Source organism: Andrographis paniculata, unplaced genomic scaffold (genome assembly GCF_009805555.1).
Source record: "Andrographis paniculata isolate CXL003 unplaced genomic scaffold, ASM980555v1 Contig60END, whole genome shotgun sequence".
NCBI lineage: Eukaryota > Viridiplantae > Streptophyta > Magnoliopsida > Lamiales > Acanthaceae > Andrographis > Andrographis paniculata.
In genome coordinates, this window is record NW_026137596.1 from 752,938 (window position 1) to 772,804 (window position 19,867).

Below are 19,867 nucleotides of genomic sequence, written 5' to 3' on the forward strand. Positions count from 1 at the left end.
CAACACACAATGATTTCAAGGTCCTACGAACAGCAACCGATTGGGAACGAGCAAAAAATCGTTTGAAGAAATGATTCTAGTCCTTGCTCCTCCTGCAATAGCGCAATTCCCGAATTAACCCTGGTGGTCAAAGGTGACCGTACTCTACTTGAGCCGGATCGGGTTCTTTTTTCTTTTTAAATTAAATAATGACCTGATTTCTGGGTCAAAAGGCCAAGGGTATTTAAGGAAATTCAGTTCTCAGTTGGGAGAATTGGGGATTCCAATTTACAAATCTGACTCTCTGCTCGTTCCAATAACCCTCTGTGGCGGTGCCGAGGAGCTCTTCGATCGGCTCTCACAACTATCCATAGCGCGTCCGAGTATATTTCTTCGTGTAATTCTCAGCAAACGCCTCTCATCTCTGCTTATTGTTTTCTGAATTATGCGTAATTATATATGATTTGAATCCGCGACTCCCATTTCGGATTTTTAAAAATAAATTTATTGTCCGAATGTTTCGGTTTATCGATGAAGTAGGTTATATGGTTGATTTCGCTTTATACGCCTGTGATGGTAGAATCATGAGTAGATTGTTTGATTGTAGCAAAGTTGAGATCTTGATCGTCTTGCTCTGTACCTGCAAATTCTCGATTTTGTTGTTCGGATGCGGCTGTAATTTCTTAATTCTGATTTTATTTATTTATTTATTATTTTTTTCAGTCAATAGTTGTTGGATTTGGATGTGTAGGAGTTACTTTGGGTTTTTATATTGGCGCATGCTGTATTGGTGGGGGTTGTTCTAAGTTATGTTCTTTTCATTGCTGAATCATATGGGGGAAGGGTTTTCAACTCATTATTTCATTATGTGCTTTCCTAGTGATCCGGCTGGATAGTTGTTTCTTGGTTCATGTGGAAGTAAGTGATGTCGACATTTTGAATCTTGATCACTAATGATGTTTAGTTTATAGAAGAATTGCCAGAATGTGATTTTGAACTAATTCGTATGTTTGATGTTGGATGGTTATACCAGTCCACAAATGACATTTTACAGTATACGAGTTCTTTGTTTTGTTGGATATTAGTTTAAATGTTGCATAAGCAATAAATATTTTGAATGGAGATGACCTGCACAACCTAACATTATATTCACTATTTTCATACTGAGCTATGATGTGCTAACTACAGGATATAAGCTTTTCTCTTCACTCCTGTTTTAGGGTATTCTGTAGTTACTTCAGTTCTTTTATGTTCATTTCACTGAAACTATGCATATCCTGTAATTGTGGTTTCGTGATTCGAACATAACCCAAGAAACTACTGGTTTATTATTTTGCTTTCTATATCTGCTATACGATATATATTTGTTTATATATTTCTGAGTCATAGTCTATTTGTAAAGGACACTGAAGATTAAAGATAACAGAAACAAACAGAGAGGGCCGATGTTTTCACTGCTATATGGCCTATGGAATTACATGTTCAGCAAGATGGAGTTTCATGTTCTTATTCTTGGAATCGACAAGGCTGGAAAAACTGTAAGATCTCAACTATATCCATATCTGGAGTTTGTTTGATGCCATCCTATGTCTCATTCCTATATTATGATAACTATTGATCAGATGTTTAAACATTGACAACTATAAGAATCATATATCTCCCTTTGGGAGCTAGCTTTTCTTTACATTACTGTTAATAATACTAAATATTAGAATAGTAGAGCCAGACTTGAGGATGGCTGCCTAATGAATTGGTTTGATTAGAACAATAGTTCGATGTAGGCTTTTCTGTAAATTTAGCTGCTAAGATATGCACCAGTGTGAAATCTTTATTTTGAACTAGTTTTAAGGGATGATATGCAGACATTTCTGGAGAAATTGAAGTCTCAGTACTTGAATCTGGAAGGCCTACCACCTGATCGGATCGTTCCAACTGTTGGACTCAATATTGGTCGTGTTGAAATGGCTAATACAAAGCTTGTGTTCTGGGACCTGGGAGGTCAGGTTTGAAATGTACTCTGGACTTCTTCGATAATCTGTTGTGCATAACCATATATTTCTTTAGCCGGGAGCCTATTCTTATCTAAAGCAATTTATATTGACACGAGCCTTAATTTTCAACAGCCGGGCCTTCGCTCCATTTGGGAGAAATATTATGAAGAGGCGCATGCTGTGATTTTTGTAGTTGATGCAGCTTGTCCATCCCGGTTTGAAGAGTCAAAATCAGCACTTGGTAAACATTACAGAAAGCCAATAATTTTCCTGGTGTATTCTTAGTATAATATCCGATGTTGTGCCAGTATGCTGCCTCCAATCTCCTATTTTGGTCTGCAGAAAAGGTTCTACAGCATGAAGATTTGCAAGGAGCTCCACTGCTGATATTAGCAAACAAGCAGGTAAATCTTTTACACTCAAAATTATCCATTTCGGGATATGTAGAACTTGGTATGCATTTCTTTGATTCCATAAGCATTTTGATGCACAATTAGGTAACTCCAGGTGCTGAATTTGTTATATGCTGCCGTGATCTTTGCAGGACCTTCAAGACGCCTTATCAACTGATGAACTTTCTCGTTACCTGGACCTCAAGAAATTAGACGAGCGGCTTTATACATACCAAACTATTTCAGGTTATGACGGGTACGTTCAGTTCAAAATGATAAGTTTCTTTGCAGTTCGAACGAGCCCCCTTTAGTCTACATAAACTTTTTTATTACAGGCTGGGGATAAAAGAAAGCATTAACTGGCTGTTAGATGCTATGGAAAGCAGCAAAAGAACTGAAAGGTTGAGGCTTCGAGCCGGATCGAACATTGTTTAGAGGTCTTGTCCCTATATACACATACAGAAAGTACCTTTCTCATAACCTTGTACCTAAAGTGAAAAGGTCTGTCTATTAGATTGCTCTCTGTTTTGATGCAGAACACCATTTGAAATGCTTTCTTGTAACAAAGTAGGGATCTCTTATGTGAAAGCTACGCTTTTTTCCCAGGTATATCTATGGTACCTAATGATGAATCCACATATTCTTGTTAGGAATTTCTCTAGCCTTTCTTTATCAGTGATCCAAATTGTCATATTCTTGATGTAATACTTTGTTTTCAAGAAAATGGGATATAGTTTTAAAGTCCATCTCAGGATGTGAAATTAAATAGAAACCCACAGGGAAATTTGACTGAAAGAGACTGCCAAATGATTAATAACTATTTGATCCATTTTTCCCTTGACGCCTGATTACTTGATCCCAGATTCTAAATGCAGATATACAGAATTTATCATCCTTGCCAGATAGAATTAAGAACTTAAGGTTTGTTCCTGAAAACCCTAAATACAGAAGTACCTACCCATTCCAATAACATGTCAATTTCACCAAGAAATGATAGATTAATGGGAGATCTGAAAAATACCTGAGAAGAAAAGCAGCAGAGAAGCATGATCCAGAACTGCACTTTGCCTTAATCTGCATTCTTGATCAAAGCTACAGCAATAAGTAGTTAGGGATAAAAGTCGAGCGAGTAAAATTACTTTCTCCCCAGCATCAATACACTGTCTTTTTCAGAGTATCGCTATGTTCTTAAACTCAAAATCACTAGCGGAGTTCTGCATTAGTATATATACGTAAGGGCTACAGAATTCACACAGCATCAGGCAGCCAGGCATGGGAAAACCTTCGAAAACAATTTCCACCGTACACGCACCTCATTTTGTTGATCCATAAGTTTCCGAAGTTTAGCTTCATTGCCTCACCCGGAGCTGCTTTCCATCATCAAACACATTACAGGAGGATTGCCTCATAGTGTAGAAGTTATCTGACCTGATTTTCGGTAATGTTGGGGTTGGTGTGTCATATGAGCTACCAAAAGGTTGCTCGAATGTGATCTGAAGTTTTCCTGATGGTTTGTTGGTTAACCTTCTGACAGAGAACTCAACGCGAGGGTCAACGGCCCAGATATCCACTGAAGAAGTCATCGTTGAAGTGGAACCTGGAATAGTGGAAGATGCAGAGCTGTTGCTGATGCAAACTTTGCTTGCTTCTTCAATCGGGATCGCACCCGTGAGAGTCTTGATTGCGAATTCAATGCACGGATCCATCAGCAGATTCTCAATGGTGGAGCCGAGACTTTTCTGCTCTTCAGGAGGGACAATCTTTTCCAGCTGATTGTTAGCTGGATTCTCCACCCTGCATTTTAGGGGAGGCTCTTTTGGTCTCTTGGATACGCCGGATTTTCCCTCCACATCGATCTCAACTTCTTCTAGTGGTCTAGCTTTACCTTTACTGATATTTTTGGTGTCGCTGATGTCTGTCTCACCTTCATCGCCAACTTTTACGCTTGTTTTTGCTTCCATTGATGGAATGACTGCCGCACGAGCAAGTCTTGGTGAAGTTCTACATGGTAAGTTGTTGACCCTTTTTCTTTTCAAACCTTCTGGGCCTACTAACACAATGAACCGAACAATTCTTGAGGAGTATAATCTATAACTAGAATGCGAATGTAGAATCTGTCCAAAGATTATCTTGGTTACCTGAATGATTTGTCGCCGCATTATCCTCTAGTTGGATGTCAGGCGTTTTCTTACTTGTCCATTGCACCTTATCATTTACTGCACCTGAGTTTGCTAGAGTTTGATCCTTGCTCGTAGATTTTGCCGCTGCTTTGTTTCTGGCCACCTTCCTAACATCCTTTAATCTATCCAGACGTTGCTTCACCTTTCGTAGCTTATCAGAAAACTCGATTGCTAGACAAACTTCTTCTCCTCTCTGCTTGACATCCTGTGCCATTGCTGCAGCAACCTTCATACGGCGTGCAGGTCTCGGTTTCAGCTTCAGTTCTGACTTAACACTGTCGTGGCGGATCATATTTCTGTCGGCTGTCTTGTCAATGGTCAACTAGGGACAAACCAAGCAATGTCAAAACATGAATTAGATAGTAACAGAAAACCGACGGATTGATCAACAGGAAAACATACAACAAGATTACTAACATTATGTCTTGGCTTGGTGGCCTCTGTCTTCGGCTTGGTGTTTCTTATTTCCTTGGATTCAAGATACCGAAGAACTTCTTGCATGGAACGGAAGTGGCGGCCGCTGACAGGATCAATGTAAGTCTGGTTACCACAGAAGCTCTTATTAATACACACCAAGACTTAAAACAAATGTTACATATCGAAAGAAAGCCTATAACCTGTGAGAAACTACACAGTTGTCGAACCAAATAAATCTCAGGAAAAACAAATATATGAATGAATAAGGAAATCAATACCGGGTCTCGCCTTGTCCTGCCATGTCGCCTTTTAGTTCGGACCTCCTTAATCCATCCTGGAGGTAAGTTTCCAGTGACAGTCTACAAGATTGCAATGATAAAATAAAACAATCACTTGAAGTACTGGAAAAGAATGTCGCAATAAACATGAAGGCCATAATTTCAGGTCCCCAGTGCATTTCCAACGGGTCCACAACAAAAAGAATGGCACAAACAGAAGTAGACTTAAAATCTTCTAGTTCAACTAAGATCATCTAATTCAACTAAGGTGATATTAACACTAGGGATGCCTGGAGCTTACCTTAACCAGATTCTTGGCTTTTCGATCTCTTCCAGAACATTTGAGAAACCGAAGCACCTCTGGCTTGGACTTGAACTTAAGGCCATTTGATGGATTGATGTAGTACTAGAACAAGCCCCGAGTACACAATAATAACCAAAATTTGCCAATGTTAACTTGGGAAGAGTATAAAGATACTAAAGAACCATTAGTTTTAAGTTTGGCACGCTGATTATGAATCGAAAAATTAGGACAGCTCCTCATACTACCGAAACATGTTAAGGTTGTATATATATATAATGTAGTATCATATGATCACACAAAATTCATTCCCAACAGAACAAAGCTGTGGTCAAATTTTATCGCATTTCATTCAAATGGTAACCAAGATATGATAATAATCTTTTGGGATTTGTTTACCTAGGTTTTAATTTTGAAATTTAGTTTGAGTAATAATTTTGAATGTGATATTTTACTTTATATTTTATTAATAATTTTGATGAAGAAAGAACTCTTCATGGTAAATATGGCCTAAACATTGGTTTGAAATTTTAAAGAACTTCTACACGAAAAAGGCAAAATCTTAACAAAATGCATGTTACAACAGCTAATCAAATCCCTTTATTTGTTGGGCAGCCTTATGAACAAACATTATTTTTGTGATTTTTCACATTATCTATAAACATATGCTTTCAAACTTACTTTGACACTAGTAATAAAAACTTCTTTCTAAAAATATATATATATATATATATATTCAATATCTATTTTTATTTAGGGTGTGTTTGTTTTGGAGATTCGGATTTGAATTGGAATTTAAATAGTAAAAAAATTAAATTGGAATAGTGGTATAATGTACATAAATAAATATTGATGTGATATTTCGAACGTAAAATTAATTTTTAGTATAATATAGAAAATAAATAAATAAGTGTTTGATTTGATATTTTTAGAGAAAATTTTTTGTGTAAATACAATCCTTCAAACAAACACACCCTTAATATATTAGGGTAGAAACTTATTTTAGATACAAAATAGAGTTCACCATAAAGGTTCCGTTTATGCAAGTTCTTCAGATTTTGAAATTTTTAAAAAACTTGTAATAATGGTCTCAAAACTTGTAATAATGTGTAGGCAAACAATTACACTGTATTACATACATTTTTTTTACTCACTTTTTAATTGAGCCAAACATTTCTAGAACTCACAAAGCTCTGTTTATATATGTTTTCCCACATATTACTTCTGGCATTGTTTATCAGTACTATTTTTTTAGTATCACATAAAATATTACGTTAAGAACTTATTTTCTAATAAAAAATATATTTGCATCATATCAAAATATATTTTTCTTTAAAACTTTTTAATATTGTCAAATATTCCTAAAACCTCCAAAACATGTGATTTTCCAGCATGCAGAGAAACAAAAAGTTCCTAGAAGGCTCCTAGATCATTGTTCGAACAAAATTTCAGCATAAATCAAACTGAAGTTAATCAATCACCTTGTCTTTCTTGCCAGAGGACCTCCGGGCTTTCACTGTAACTCTCCATCCCGCCGGCAACCAATCCGGGTGCTCACACCCCATTCCACAGCTATAATTGCGATCCGATCGATTCTCTAAACCTAAGAATTAATCAAGAGGAAACAGAAACAGAAACATAAATGCAAAATATACAGAGAGTAGACTAGAGATGAATAATAACGGTGCTGTTGCTTCTTAGTCAGTTCCCAGTCTCCATTGCTGAACACATTTTTTATGTGGTTAACCGATTCCTAGAGCAGATTGTGGAGGAAAGCATGGAAATAGAAATGGTGAGAGAAAAATAATTAATTAAAGTAATTGGGGAAGGGAGGGCGGTGCGAATGAGATGACTGATGAGACGGTGGGTGGGAAATGTGGAATCGGAGAAAACCGCCTCGACAACCACGTGGTGCCCCTCCAAATTCTCTCTCTCTCTCTCTCTCTCTCTCTCTCTCTCTCTCTCTCTCTCACTCTCAGATTCACTCTCACTCTCAGATGAGTGAATGAAGAGCTGCTAGTGAGTGAGTGAGCGGTTTTTAATGGCGAATTTCGAGAGTGAGTTTGAGGTTAGAGCATTTTGAGGGTTTTCAATTGTTTCCTCTCTGAATTGAGCTAGCAGATCTCCCATCCATCAATCCATCCATCCATCCATGTGACGACTGACCACCACTGTAATTGTGAGGAGGTAGAATGAATTAGGAATTCTCCACCAACATTTCAACCACAAACTTTAGAGAAAGAGGAACACACTACACTGCACTACTGAATTTGATCGTTAGTTGAATTAATATAGCAGCAGGGGAAGCGTCAGTGCTCCTCCATTTACTATTACGCTTTGTTTTATATAATATATATATAATATATATGTATACGTGTGTGTGATGGATGGCCACCGCCTTGTGATGAACTTCCACTGAGATTTCATTAATGGAGGTGTATATAACTATATATATATATAAAGCAATATTATTTATTCTTTTCTTATTCTGGATGTTTTCTGCAGCACGCTGCTCTAATTCCCCCCTCCAAGGTCTTTTATTTTTTTTGTTTTAATGGAATGTGTGTGTCGAGAGTTCTACAAGGTCCGGGAGTTTGATTTGATACAACCACGGCTGTGGTGCGGTCTGCACTCATGTGGACCCAACCTATTTTTAGATTTTAGAATAATTTATAATTAATAAAATAAATAAACAAATACTCTGTTGAGTGCAAACCAAGTCTCTTTTTGAAAAAAAAAATAATAATAATAATAATAATAATAGTAATACATTTTAGAAATCCTACAGAAATTCTTATTAATATGATACTTTTGGAAAAAAATCTAAACCCTTCATGGTCATAATAGAAAAGAGAAGTCTACTTCAATGATGCATGGTACTATGGTAGATTATGAGAGCAAATATATATTGTATCAGTACTGCTCTCAATTGAGTATATATGCAGTAATTAATCGGAGCAATAACCTATTGGGCAAGATTGATTGTGAGTCAAGTCAACCTAAGATCAAGCACAACAAACTGTTATACATCAAAACTATTTATTAATGAATTCATCTTCATTCCAATGTCCATGCAGTAATCAGATGAGATGATTGTACACAGAAAAGACAAGTCTTACCAATTTACCAGATATGCATGAGCTTATTCGCGACGGTTTTGGCGTGTTTCAGACTCTGGAGCCTCCGGGCATCATCTTCTTCGTCGCGCAAGGCGAGAGTCAGGTGAAGTAATAAATTACTGAAAGGTTTATCGATTTCTTCCTGGTTTCTACTTGCTGCTTCTGTATCTTCCGATTTATGGTCATCGGTCGAATGGATGGTTAATAGCTTGCTTTTCCTTCCTTCGTATGTTTCGTGTTTCAGCCTTTCCGCCATGTCCACAGCTCGACTAATGCACGAGGAAGGTAGCTGAAATCAAGATGAAGAACTTAAATGATTATTACCAGCTCATCGAACGAATTATAATATGGAAACTTACTTGTGCAAGTTTGGCGACTTTGAACCCAAAGCTGCTTTTCGAAACACCGGGCACGAGTTTGTAAAGGTACGTAACATCGTCATGATGGGCAGCATCCACACCCTGATCAGGTTTGAAATCTGTTTCCTTCTGAGCTGTCAAATACGAAACATGGTATGCTCCCACCGAGCTCGGGAACTCATTTCTGACATCAACTATTTCAGGATAATGGGTGACGAAAAGGGTCATGCATTTTTTGTGCTCCAGAAGATAGTGCAAGGTAGCATAAGCGATGGCCACACCATCATGTGTGCTCGTGCCTCGCCCAAGTTCATCGATTATGACCAGCGAACGAGAAGTACAGTGCTGAAGAATGTGGGACGCCTCACTCAATTCTTCCAGGAAAGTGCTTATGCCAAGCTGGATGCTGTCCGAAGCCCCCATTCGAGTATAAATGCCATCCAGAATGTGCAGTTTTGCTGAAGCTGCTGGTACGAAACAACCAACCTAAGGAAATCAGATGCACGTAGTGAGGTTACCATTAAAGGAATTTCTAAAGAAAATAGATGCACATTGTGAAGTTCTATGAAAGAGATTCATGGGATGGGCTGCAAATTAAACAAAGTCGAAAGAAAAATGGGGAATGAAGACGTGCTTTAAAAATGCAGAAGTTGCAGAAATTATTATCTCCGAGGCAGACAGGAAAAGTTTATTCACCTGAGCCATAAGTGATATAAGGGCAACTTGGCGAATGTAGCAGCTCTTGCCACCCATGTTTGGTCCGGTAATAATTTGGCAGTACTGCTTATCTGCATGTAGATCGGTATCATTGGGAACAAATTCATCTCGCAAAATAGTTTCCATAATCTGCAAAAGAGCAACCGTGAACTTTAGCTTAAAGGTATAAGTGGAGTGTTAACAAAAATATGAATTCGTAATTTCATCCAAGCAAGGTAAAGATTGTCAAACAAAAATGCTTTATACACTGCATATTGTGCTCTCTTATGGTTTTCATTTTCTGTTGTTTAAAAATAAATAGATAGTCCTAACTATTTCTATTCACTTTCCCTCCCTTCAAAACAGCTAAATTCAAGCATAACCTAAGAACAAAATAGGAAACACTCATGGTGGGAATCTTATGATTATAAACTTCAATAAACATCGGAATCAGTATCCACAAGCAATTTTATTATTATTATTATTATTATTCTTTAAATTTCATAGTACAAATTCAACAACCATCTAATAATCACTAAGCCAAGTCGCAGAGACAAACCGGATGTCGACCTGATCTGATGATAAGCTGCGCAGGTTCATCATCACTGACAAAAGTTGGACGAACATAATTCTGCCAAAAAAAAAGGTTCAGAGGGATTTAATTGGAAGAGTTGTTGCAAGATGAAAAATAAGAGATCCACAAGAATTCAAATATGAAACCTTAGTTTTAGAAAGCTCAGCAAGCGAATATAAGCAATCTAAAGCAGCTAATGCTTGGACAGCAGCATGAAACTCGGAATATGAGCAATTAAACGCCCTCAGAAAGCTATCCCAAGCAGCTCGACAAGCAACAGAGAGTTCCTCAGTCACCAGGGTCAACTGATCTAGAGCTTTCAGTACTTCAGGTGGATGGTACCTAATTGTCTTCTTGGTACTATTTACTTTAACCCAATTTGAAGGTGCGTCTGCATCAAGAGGCAGCTGCATGGAGAGCTTATATTAATGAGGCTGCAGAATTCGGAGGACAAATGTGACCCCTCCCACATAATATACAAACCTGTTTTTACATATGTTCCATCTTTAAATAGCAGTGAGATATGAAACAATTATTTAAAGGGCTTGAGTTAGCAGAATTGGGACATAAAAATTCAAGCAAAATGGCCTTATTAGAGTAAAATACTAAATAACAGTAGCTAACAGAGAGAAACTTACAAAAACTGCTAAAAGGCAATATATAATACCTCTATCAAATGAGTGACTCCAGATACACTGATATATTCTAGACTGCTCTTCCGCAGCTGTTTCCGATATAAAGAAAGCAATTCAATTAACTTATCATTTGCCAATTGAACTTTCGACTTTGCAGATGCTACCTATAAATGCAAGAAATGTTTAGGTAGATATCTCATTAGCTAATGATGACAAATTATATAACAATTTAGAAAATTAATTAACTTTTTTAATCAAACCTCCAAAAAATTTCCATCAGAGAGAATGAAAAGATTTGGAAGATCTTGTTGATCAGCAGCTTCTTTGTTCAACATAGTCAAATATTTTGCAGCAACTTTGATAACACTGGGAGAGGAGGCTGTCAATATCAACTTTCTTAGCAAAACAGAGCGCAAAGTGCTAACTTGTTTGTCTTCATTCTCTTCTTCAACATGTAGTTGACGCAGCTGTCTTCCAGCAACTAATATAGCTTGAACAACCACAATAAACTACAGAAAATAAATAAAATAAAAGATTAATACCAAAAAAAAATCAATAAGAAGAATAAGAAGAAGATTAAAAAATTATTGAGCATATTAGTAGAGACTGAATTGCATATCAATACAAAGATAACAGAGAACAACTAATAATAAATAAAATCAGTGGAATCCCTGAACTATGTCTGTATCAAATGCTATTTATGTAGTCAACTATAGCATGGGTATCCTTTATTTAAATAAAATCTTATAAAGGAGCAACGTTAAGAAACTAAAAGACTCAGGCATGCAACGATTTTAATAGAAAATAAGTAGTGACATGCAGATAACACCCAGAGAGAAGAAAACAAAAAGACTCAAGCAAGCAATCACATTTATATGCATAGGGGGGTATATGAAGCATAAAAACAGTGAAACCAAAAGTTATTTCTTACCTCTGATGCAGTAGCAGTCCTGTGGAAAATTCTTGTAATCCCACGCTGAATATCAGGTGCCCTTCCTAATGAAATCAAAATTGAGGATAGCATATGATGAAGATCATGCGCAGCAGTAATTTTGGAAATTTTCCCATCATAGTCAACCTCTGAATCTTTGGAAGTCATGGATTCCAATATTTCTGAAACAGCATCAAAACGAGCATATACCATTTTTCTATCACACAAGGGATGACTTACCTATAAATATACAAAGCAAGTATCAGCATTTGCAGTATAAAGTATTAACAACCACGATAATGGAAAGAGGTAAGGACACTAAACCATTGGCCAGACTCCATACCCAGTGTCTGAGAAGTCTTGAACCAAATACAGTGAGCGTGTGATTCATACAATGCAACAATGAACCTTGCTCAGAACCATCAGAGTTATTTTTCAGCACCTACACATGGTACAAGCAATGTCACCTATTTGTTTAACACAGAGTTAACCTATCACTACGTCATTACCTCCAGCTGTTGCAGAGTGTTGGCTGAAAGGGTCATCTCCATGATGCTAGAAAAAGGCCGGAATGAAGCTCCCAAGCACAAAATTCTTTCAAACCCAAATTTTTTCAGATGACGGGTGGTCAAAGCTAGAGCTTGAATAGCCAAATCAGGCATACCGGTTATTCCCTTTAGAATTCAGAAGAAAACACAGCCATGTCAGCAGTTTATGAAAAAAAAAAAAATTAAAAAAATTGAAAAATACACACACACACACACAAAAAGGAAAAACAATTCAAACGAACAATGGTCTTAAAAGGATATTCCAATCACACCTCTAGTGCCAAGTTATTGCCTTGGGTAGATGATGCAACCTTTCCACAATGATCATTTGTAAGATTATCTTTAATTAAGCCCTCATACAGTGATATCAGTTCAGATCGGGCACCGCCATTATCAAGACAATCTTGTGAAGCATGCTCAATTCGCACATTTGAGGCAGGTCCAGCATATGCCGACAGCAACTGAACAGTATTGGGAAAAACTCAGACAGCTGGAAAGCAAGTTGATAAAAATTATAACAGAACAAGTTAAACAAGACTTCCAATATAAACAAACAGCCGCACCAACACAACAAATTGTAGCAAGCATCACTTCTAAATTCATACACTTTCACAACTGTGCTCCAATCATGGAATTTCACTGTAAGTAACCATTGCGCTTCTAGGAAAATGCCACAAAGAAAGAATACTATTCCTCCAGGATTCTACAATGTGAGATATTACTAATTTACCTCATTTGACCAGGCTATGAACAATGATAAATAAAGTATTAAAAATGAATCTTAGCTACAGGTTCGAAAAGGGAACTACCTTAAATACTCACTATACCTTGTACAAAAGCAGATCTCATTGATGCAGCTGTTTTATTCATTTATAGTCTACAAAATGAGATAAATTTACCTTCTTGGTCTGGTTAGACAATGATCTGCCAAGAAGTAATTCAGCAGGAGTTAAGTTCAAAACCATGGCCTCCAACCGAGACCTCATAAAATTATCATCAAACTGTCCATACACAACATCACCAGTCGAAACTTCGACTGCCACAGCCCCAATCGTCACATCCACTCCACTCTCCATATTCTCCTTTGCCTTCTCCACAACACAAAATAAATAATTACTACTCAATCTACAGCCTTCCTCCCCACCCCCCAAATCCTCAGCAGCCTCCAAAGTTGCCTTAGTATACAATGCCGATAAACCACGACAAAATGGACCTAGCCTATTGGTGCCATGAGCCTTTATTGCCGCTGTCTCGGTTTGCTTAACAACACCAACTTTATAGCCTGCACTTACAAGCCTCCTCACATGAACATGCAGCCTAAACGTCGGAACACTAGCAGTTAAAAAATTATGATCCATGTGTGCATATATACCCAACACTCTAGCAGCATTCTCAGCATCCTCCCCAAAAAATCTATATTTATAACCAACCTCGATCATTAAAAGCACGTCAGGGTACCTTTCTTTGAGTTCAACTACTTGCTGCTCTAACGGCGTGTACTTAGGGTTTATAATATTGTCACATCTCCTGTTTTTGGAGGGTTCCAGGAGGTCTTGAGGAGGTTCCAGAAGCTTGCTGAGGAACTTCTGGTGCAGCGTAGGGTTCGGTAGAGGTAACTCGGAGTTATCGGAGCCTGAAGGCTGATCGAGCTTCGGACGTTTATTGTGGAGTGAATTGAGCAGCGCAGCTCGGCTGCGCTTGGCCGGAGAAAAGGAGACGGTGGTGGCGATTTTTGGCGTGGGCGGAGTGCGCGTGCTTTGTGACCGTGAATTGCCGGCGGCAGAGGCGGAGGAGGAATCCTTGGGTGTAGGTTGAAAGAAGTGGGAAAGAACTTGTTGCTTCTGCTTGCCCATGGCGGTTTACCGGCGGCGACGCCTCTTCCCGCCAGCTTCTCGGTAACTCTCAGGCGGTTCGGTATCCTTCGGCTTTTAGTTCACTGCAATTATTATCTTCAGTGAGATGGGCTCATTGGATATGGGCTGAAAACCTAAAGCCCAAATATCCCAATGGCCCGAATTTCTAGAGAGCCCAATTTTCGCTCAATTTCATCCAATTTGAGGGAAACTAGTATTGGGTTTAGTTTTCATATTATTTCTACGTGGTATTTTATAAAAAAGAATAATATTAATTTCATTTACAAAGTTGAAATTTTTTTGTCACGAAAATTTAGAAAATACTCTGTTGTCCCTGTTAAGATGACCGATGCGTTATTTTTTTTAATAGTGTAAATTAATAAAATATTAATAATATATTATAATAATTTCTCCGTTTAGGAGCAGCTGCAAATATACATATTTTTATTTTGAGATGTTCAATTACAAAGTAATTATTTGTATGCTTTGCACGGCATCCGAAGTACATTTTGTATCTGAGTAAACTTACTTATGAGACATCATATATATATATATACACACGTCGTTCGTTTGTTGCGCTACGCTGCTATTATGTTTTCTTTAATGCAGACATAAGAATTTATGAGGGATATGATTAGTAAATAATTAAGAATGTATTAGTAAAAATAATTATGGTATAATATAAGTAATTATAAATTAAATAATTAATTAGTTTAATTAAAATTAGAAAATAAAATATTTAAAATAAGATTAAAGTGTATAATTTCTTTTTTTTAAATGACAAAATAAGTAGAACGAATGAAAATAGAAAGGTATGCATGATAAATAGGACGAATGGAGTATAAATTAATTTCAGAAAATACAGAACTTATATCATTATTAGTACAATTGTATTCCAAGATATATTAGTAAAGTATTTTGTTCTTTTATTATGCTAATTGATTATTATTTCAATAATACGGCCACGAAGGAGTAAAATAAATAAACAAGAGTGAATGTTCATATGTATTAATTACTTTTATTTTGTATTATTTCAATAATAGTCAATAAAAAACTTAATGACCGAAAAGAATCTATCGAATAAACCAAAAATTAATTCATATAATAAAAAAGTTTTTTAAAAATAAAAAATAATTAAAAAAAGTCTATCATTAATAATGTTGAATGATTTATAACAAAATAAATAATTATATTAATATAATTTTTTGGAAAATGGTGAGAAAGAAAATAAATTATTGGATAAAAGGTATTAATGTAATTTTATGTAGCAAAAAATTTTTAAGGTATATTGAGACTATATAGAACTATTCGGTTGTTAAAATAGACTAAATGTGATTTATTTTATTATTTTTTCTTCTAGTAAATTATTTGAACAATATATCTTTAAATGTTATCAGATAATACTAATATATTATGATCCTCTTGTTATTTCTAATTTGTATATGGATCAAATTATTTATACTACAAATTTCACAATAAGACTCAAAATATATATTATTGTTAAAAACTCATGTAAGAGCTCACTTCATTTGTAAAAAGAATTAACATCGTAATGAATACATTTGAAAGAAAATTATAGTAATAATCAACAGGCCAGCGGATATTATTATTATTATTATTATTATTACAGACTTACATACGCAACAGGAATTTTTCTGAATGAAAAAGTAATGAATTAGTCAATTAGATTAATATATGAAGGAATAGTACTTATAATATTCGTAATATTATATAATATATATGGAAAAAAATAAAAGTTACAATATATTATACAAATGGCATTACTTTTACATTACATCATACTGATAGGAGTATTTTTGTCTTTTTTTTTCTTTTTTTCTTTTTTTTGGTTTTACTGCAATCCAATATAATAGTACTAATATTCAAAAATTTACGTTAAAAAAAAAAAAAACAAACGTCACCCTTCCAACGGGATCGAAGGAGTATTTAAAAAAAAAGAAAGAGAGAGAGATAAATATATTAATTTTGGCTGGACTTTTTTCAAAACTTTCATTGGTGGAAATAATATAATAAGTACGAGTGATTTTACTTAAAATAAAATAAATGATAATTAATTGCCACTTAGCTCAATTATGCTAATTTCTAATTTGAATATTCAATCGCCTCCACCTAACTAAATGTAAATTCTCAATTTTGTAATACAATTGTTATTGTTAAAATAAAATAATAAATGTCAAACAAGAATTGGCACAAGGAATGTTCTAATTTATTTAAATAAATTTCGTACCAAATAAATGTTACGATTTAAGTGGTCCAGCCTATGATTGAATCTGTCTTCGATATACATATTAAAATTCTTCAAGTAACCAATGAATATTTAAAAATAATAATAAAAAAACAGTACACACAAATCATATTACAATATACTTAAGTATACTAATTACATTAATTATTAATACTATATTATGTTTTTCTTGCTTGATGCTAAAATTCCACAACTATATGAACCAACTCAATTCTTTAAATGATTCCCTAAATATATATGATCCGATATTGTCCACCAGAATCAGCTACAAAAACCAATCATAGTACGTTCTTCTATATTCAAATGCGTGTGTGTGTGTATATATATATATATATATTAGTTTCGTATAATATAACTTTTTTGTCATTTATTTAAATGAAGTTACAAATTAGTTTGTAACAACCTCAAAATTGCATTTTAAAATTTCATATCACCTACATTGCAAGCAACATTGATTTAATCTACAAATGATGTAGACTACAAAGAAAATCACATATTATAATTTCCTTTAATATGTTAATGATTTCAATTCATATAATAAAATTAACAAAAACACACAAAAATATCATTCTTTATAATACTTTCGATGATTCCTACGTCACATCAAAAAATACAATAAAAACAATTAATACTAAAGTCCTAAGGCCATCTCCAAAGCAACCTCATTCTTTTAGGTTGCAGCTCCAAATATGGAGATTTACCTCTTCAACCCAACTCCATATCTAACACTATTTTTTGTGTTTGTTACAATGCAACACCAAGCACGCCAAATTTGGAGTTTTTTACTTTTTTTTTTCTTTTTTTCAAAATATTTTTTACAAATTGTAAATTAGTCTTTATAAGAATTGATCTGTAATTTTTTATTGTTTAATTGTATATATTTATATTTTTTAATATAAAAATTGTTTAAAATAATATATAAAATAGATTATTTAGAGAATATTCTTTTTGCAATTGAAAATAAAGTTGTGAGTTCGAGTTAAATTACTGTAGCAACTGAGTTACGTTGGAGATGGATTTGTGCACAAAGTCATGACAAAATAGAAGCTCAGTAATTATTTTATTTAAATTTCCAGAGACTTTAATTGAAAAAAAAGCACAAAAATTCCTTTCAATAACCTAGTGTAAAAGCAAAAAGGACATGCATATAAAAACCCAAATCAGCCCACATGTAAAAAAGAATCACCACAGAGATTCCTAAACTCCATTAAACTAAACTATAAGCTTCAGACAAAACATATTATGAATTAAGACTAAGTAATTAGGCCCAAAGCACATAATAAGCCGACAGAGTAAATAAAAATTTTTAAAAAAATACCTGTCTGAATAGAGAGTAGGTTTACGCCTGCATGTTGACATCAGCAAAAGGATCCAAAGAAGAACCACCCTCCATTTTTGGTCTCCTTCAAGACATTCCACAAATGGGACACGACACCTATGCTTCAATCCCACACAACAAACAATCAATCAATCAAATACCCCTCTTCTTCATTCTATTCTTTACTCAGAATAAAAGTGGTGGTTAGTGAGGAACCTTTAATTTATTTATATTTTTAAAGTTTTTTGGGGATGACCAACTACTGCTTCCCTTTAAATTTTCTGAGTAACCTCTCCTCAGACTTCATGTCCTAAACTCCCCCTGTTTCTTCATTACATTGTCCACATTACCCTGTCCGATGGGCTGCGTGGCGCCAGAGAGGCCGGGGAAGAAGTACAAGAAGGGGCTGTGGTCGCCGGAAGAAGACCAGAAGTTGAGAGACTGTATCCTCAACTACGGCCATGGCTGTTGGAGCTCGGTACCTACCAATGCAGGTCAGAATGTTAAGCTTGTTTTAATGGCATCGAGCTATGTAGTAACAGGATGTCATAAAAAGACATATGAAACAGATTAAATCATACATTTTTTTTCATTCATGCTGTTATTCAACTTTGTCCGGACATTGGATGGGTGCCGGTTCAGTCTTCAGAATGATTATTCAGTAGTCAATAAACAATGCACAGCTGTTGGTATAAGGACAGCAAACAGAAGTCAACAAGAACAACATATATTTTATGTATAGTACTTACAAGCATGCTTAGATTGATACCCACCCTTTAATATTATATCTTAATTCCATAGCTTAGGAAAGAAAATGATGCAAATTATGATGTATGACAGGCTTACATAGAAGTGGAAAAAGCTGCAGATTAAGATGGATCAATTATCTACGGCCAGGACTAAAGCGCGGGGCATTTAGCTCAGAAGAGGAAGAGACAGTGTTGTCGCTTCATGGTGTGTTAGGCAACAAGTAAGAACTTAAACGGAATGCTTCTATATTCGTAGAGTTGACTTACATATAATTTCAACAATGTATTCTCTTGTATAAACCTACCTAAATGATTTTCTTATTGGTTTTGGATCAGAACATCCTTCTATAAAAATTGAACTAATCTTGAATCCTACCAAGAATTCCAATAGTGTCACACCTTCTTGCTTATGTTCTAAATTCTTTTCTATGCTGCAGGTGGTCTCAGATTGCACAACATTTACCGGGACGAACTGATAATGAGATAAAAAACCACTGGCATTCTCATCTAAAAAAAAGAGTTTCCAAAGCAGTTGAAGCACGGCTTCCACATCGAATAAATGAATGCACAGACAGGGAAATTCAAGGATGCGAGCGATCGTGTTTTTCACTAACAAACACAGAAGAGTCAGTGACTTTGCAGATAGAACAATCAAGTGATATTCAAAAGAGTAACTTACCGAAGGTTCTTTTTGCTGAGTGGCTCATGTTGGACCAATTTCATGACACAAACACAAGCTCTGGCAGCGTGTCTGTTTCCAAGTACTCTGCTGAAGATATTACTTCGAATTCTGAAGATTCCCTTGTTCACAGTCTGATGTTCGACGAAGGGGCGTTTGCCGGTGAAGTTCAACCGTTGTCCAACTCTATCCTTGTTGATGAAATGTTTCATGCATCGTTCGAGGATCAAGTGAGGCAGAGTGGCATGATCGACTATTTTCCTGGAGAATTCAACATAAACTATGACCTGATGCACATGTGAAGGATGTTAGCTGAGCAACAACAACAATGAATAGAATCAGTGGGACATCAAAATTAAATGTATGTTGCTTCTTAGGATGCTTTTAAATTTACTGCAAGATTCTGAGTGAACAGAAAAATTTCATTTTGCAAATAAGTTCACAAATGTATAGATTTTCTGGAATGTAAAGATTTTGAATTTTAAGGTCCAACACGGCATTAGCTGGAGTGATGATCATCAGCCCTAAACCAAAAGAAAGATACAGAGTTTGGAGAATTCAATATGCATTCATTTCAAATAAATGAGATAATATACATAATT

General features: G+C 35.4%; 4 protein-coding genes across 12 annotated transcripts; 2 read left to right on the forward strand and 2 right to left on the reverse strand.

Moving 5' to 3' along the window:
• The first annotated feature begins 233 nt into the window (after positions 1 to 233).
• Positions 234 to 4,041, forward strand: LOC127259327 (uncharacterized). 5 transcript variants are annotated; one of them, XR_007840480.1, is made up of 9 exons: positions 234 to 376; positions 1,382 to 1,517; positions 1,842 to 1,982; positions 2,103 to 2,211; positions 2,313 to 2,374; positions 2,515 to 2,618; positions 2,698 to 2,799; positions 2,899 to 2,968; positions 3,897 to 4,041. XR_007840480.1 is itself a non-coding variant. In XM_051286584.1 (8 exons), exons 2-7 carry the CDS (start codon positions 1,425 to 1,427, stop codon positions 2,795 to 2,797), a joined length of 609 nt encoding a protein of 202 aa, XP_051142541.1. In that variant the 5' UTR covers positions 234 to 376; positions 1,382 to 1,424; the 3' UTR covers positions 2,798 to 2,799; positions 2,899 to 3,177. The 5 variants fall into 5 exon arrangements, 3 of the variants coding, with proteins under 3 accessions (XP_051142541.1, XP_051142542.1, XP_051142540.1); XR_007840479.1 differs by having other exon boundaries at positions 2,698 to 2,968; XM_051286584.1 differs by lacking the exon at positions 3,897 to 4,041 and having other exon boundaries at positions 2,899 to 3,177.
• LOC127259325 (methyl-CpG-binding domain-containing protein 13-like) lies at positions 3,241 to 7,160 on the reverse strand. Of its 3 annotated transcripts, none has more exons than XM_051286581.1 (6): positions 7,020 to 7,160; positions 5,539 to 5,643; positions 5,238 to 5,318; positions 4,960 to 5,062; positions 4,501 to 4,864; positions 3,241 to 4,412 (listed from the first exon to the last, which is right to left on the reverse strand). In XM_051286581.1, the coding sequence occupies exons 2-6, from the start codon at positions 5,622 to 5,624 to the stop codon at positions 3,712 to 3,714; spliced, it is 1,335 nt and encodes a 444-aa protein (XP_051142538.1). In that variant the 5' UTR covers positions 5,625 to 5,643; positions 7,020 to 7,160; the 3' UTR covers positions 3,241 to 3,711. The 3 variants fall into 3 exon arrangements, with proteins under 3 accessions (XP_051142538.1, XP_051142537.1, XP_051142536.1); XM_051286580.1 differs by having other exon boundaries at positions 3,241 to 4,409; positions 4,960 to 5,082; XM_051286579.1 differs by having other exon boundaries at positions 4,960 to 5,082.
• Positions 7,161 to 7,568: 408 nt separating this feature from the next.
• On the reverse strand, positions 7,569 to 14,334 carry LOC127259324 (DNA mismatch repair protein MSH3). Of its 3 annotated transcripts, XM_051286577.1 has the most exons (13): positions 13,300 to 14,334; positions 12,673 to 12,861; positions 12,362 to 12,526; positions 12,196 to 12,294; positions 11,853 to 12,092; positions 11,182 to 11,430; positions 10,954 to 11,085; positions 10,433 to 10,693; positions 10,272 to 10,343; positions 9,713 to 9,862; positions 9,017 to 9,502; positions 8,658 to 8,946; positions 7,569 to 7,709 (listed from the first exon to the last, which is right to left on the reverse strand). In XM_051286577.1, exons 1-12 carry the CDS (start codon positions 14,251 to 14,253, stop codon positions 8,662 to 8,664), a joined length of 3,282 nt encoding a protein of 1,093 aa, XP_051142534.1. In that variant the 5' UTR covers positions 14,254 to 14,334; the 3' UTR covers positions 7,569 to 7,709; positions 8,658 to 8,661. The 3 variants fall into 3 exon arrangements, with proteins under 3 accessions (XP_051142534.1, XP_051142533.1, XP_051142535.1); XM_051286576.1 differs by lacking the exon at positions 7,569 to 7,709 and having other exon boundaries at positions 8,504 to 8,946; XM_051286578.1 differs by lacking the exon at positions 7,569 to 7,709 and having other exon boundaries at positions 8,784 to 8,926.
• Positions 14,335 to 17,842: 3,508 nt separating this feature from the next.
• Positions 17,843 to 19,577, forward strand: LOC127259316 (transcription factor LAF1). Its single transcript, XM_051286561.1, has 3 exons — positions 17,843 to 18,331; positions 18,678 to 18,807; positions 19,024 to 19,577. Exons 1-3 carry the CDS (start codon positions 18,196 to 18,198, stop codon positions 19,565 to 19,567), a joined length of 810 nt encoding a protein of 269 aa, XP_051142518.1. The 5' UTR covers positions 17,843 to 18,195; the 3' UTR covers positions 19,568 to 19,577.
• The last annotated feature ends 290 nt before the right edge of the window (positions 19,578 to 19,867 follow it).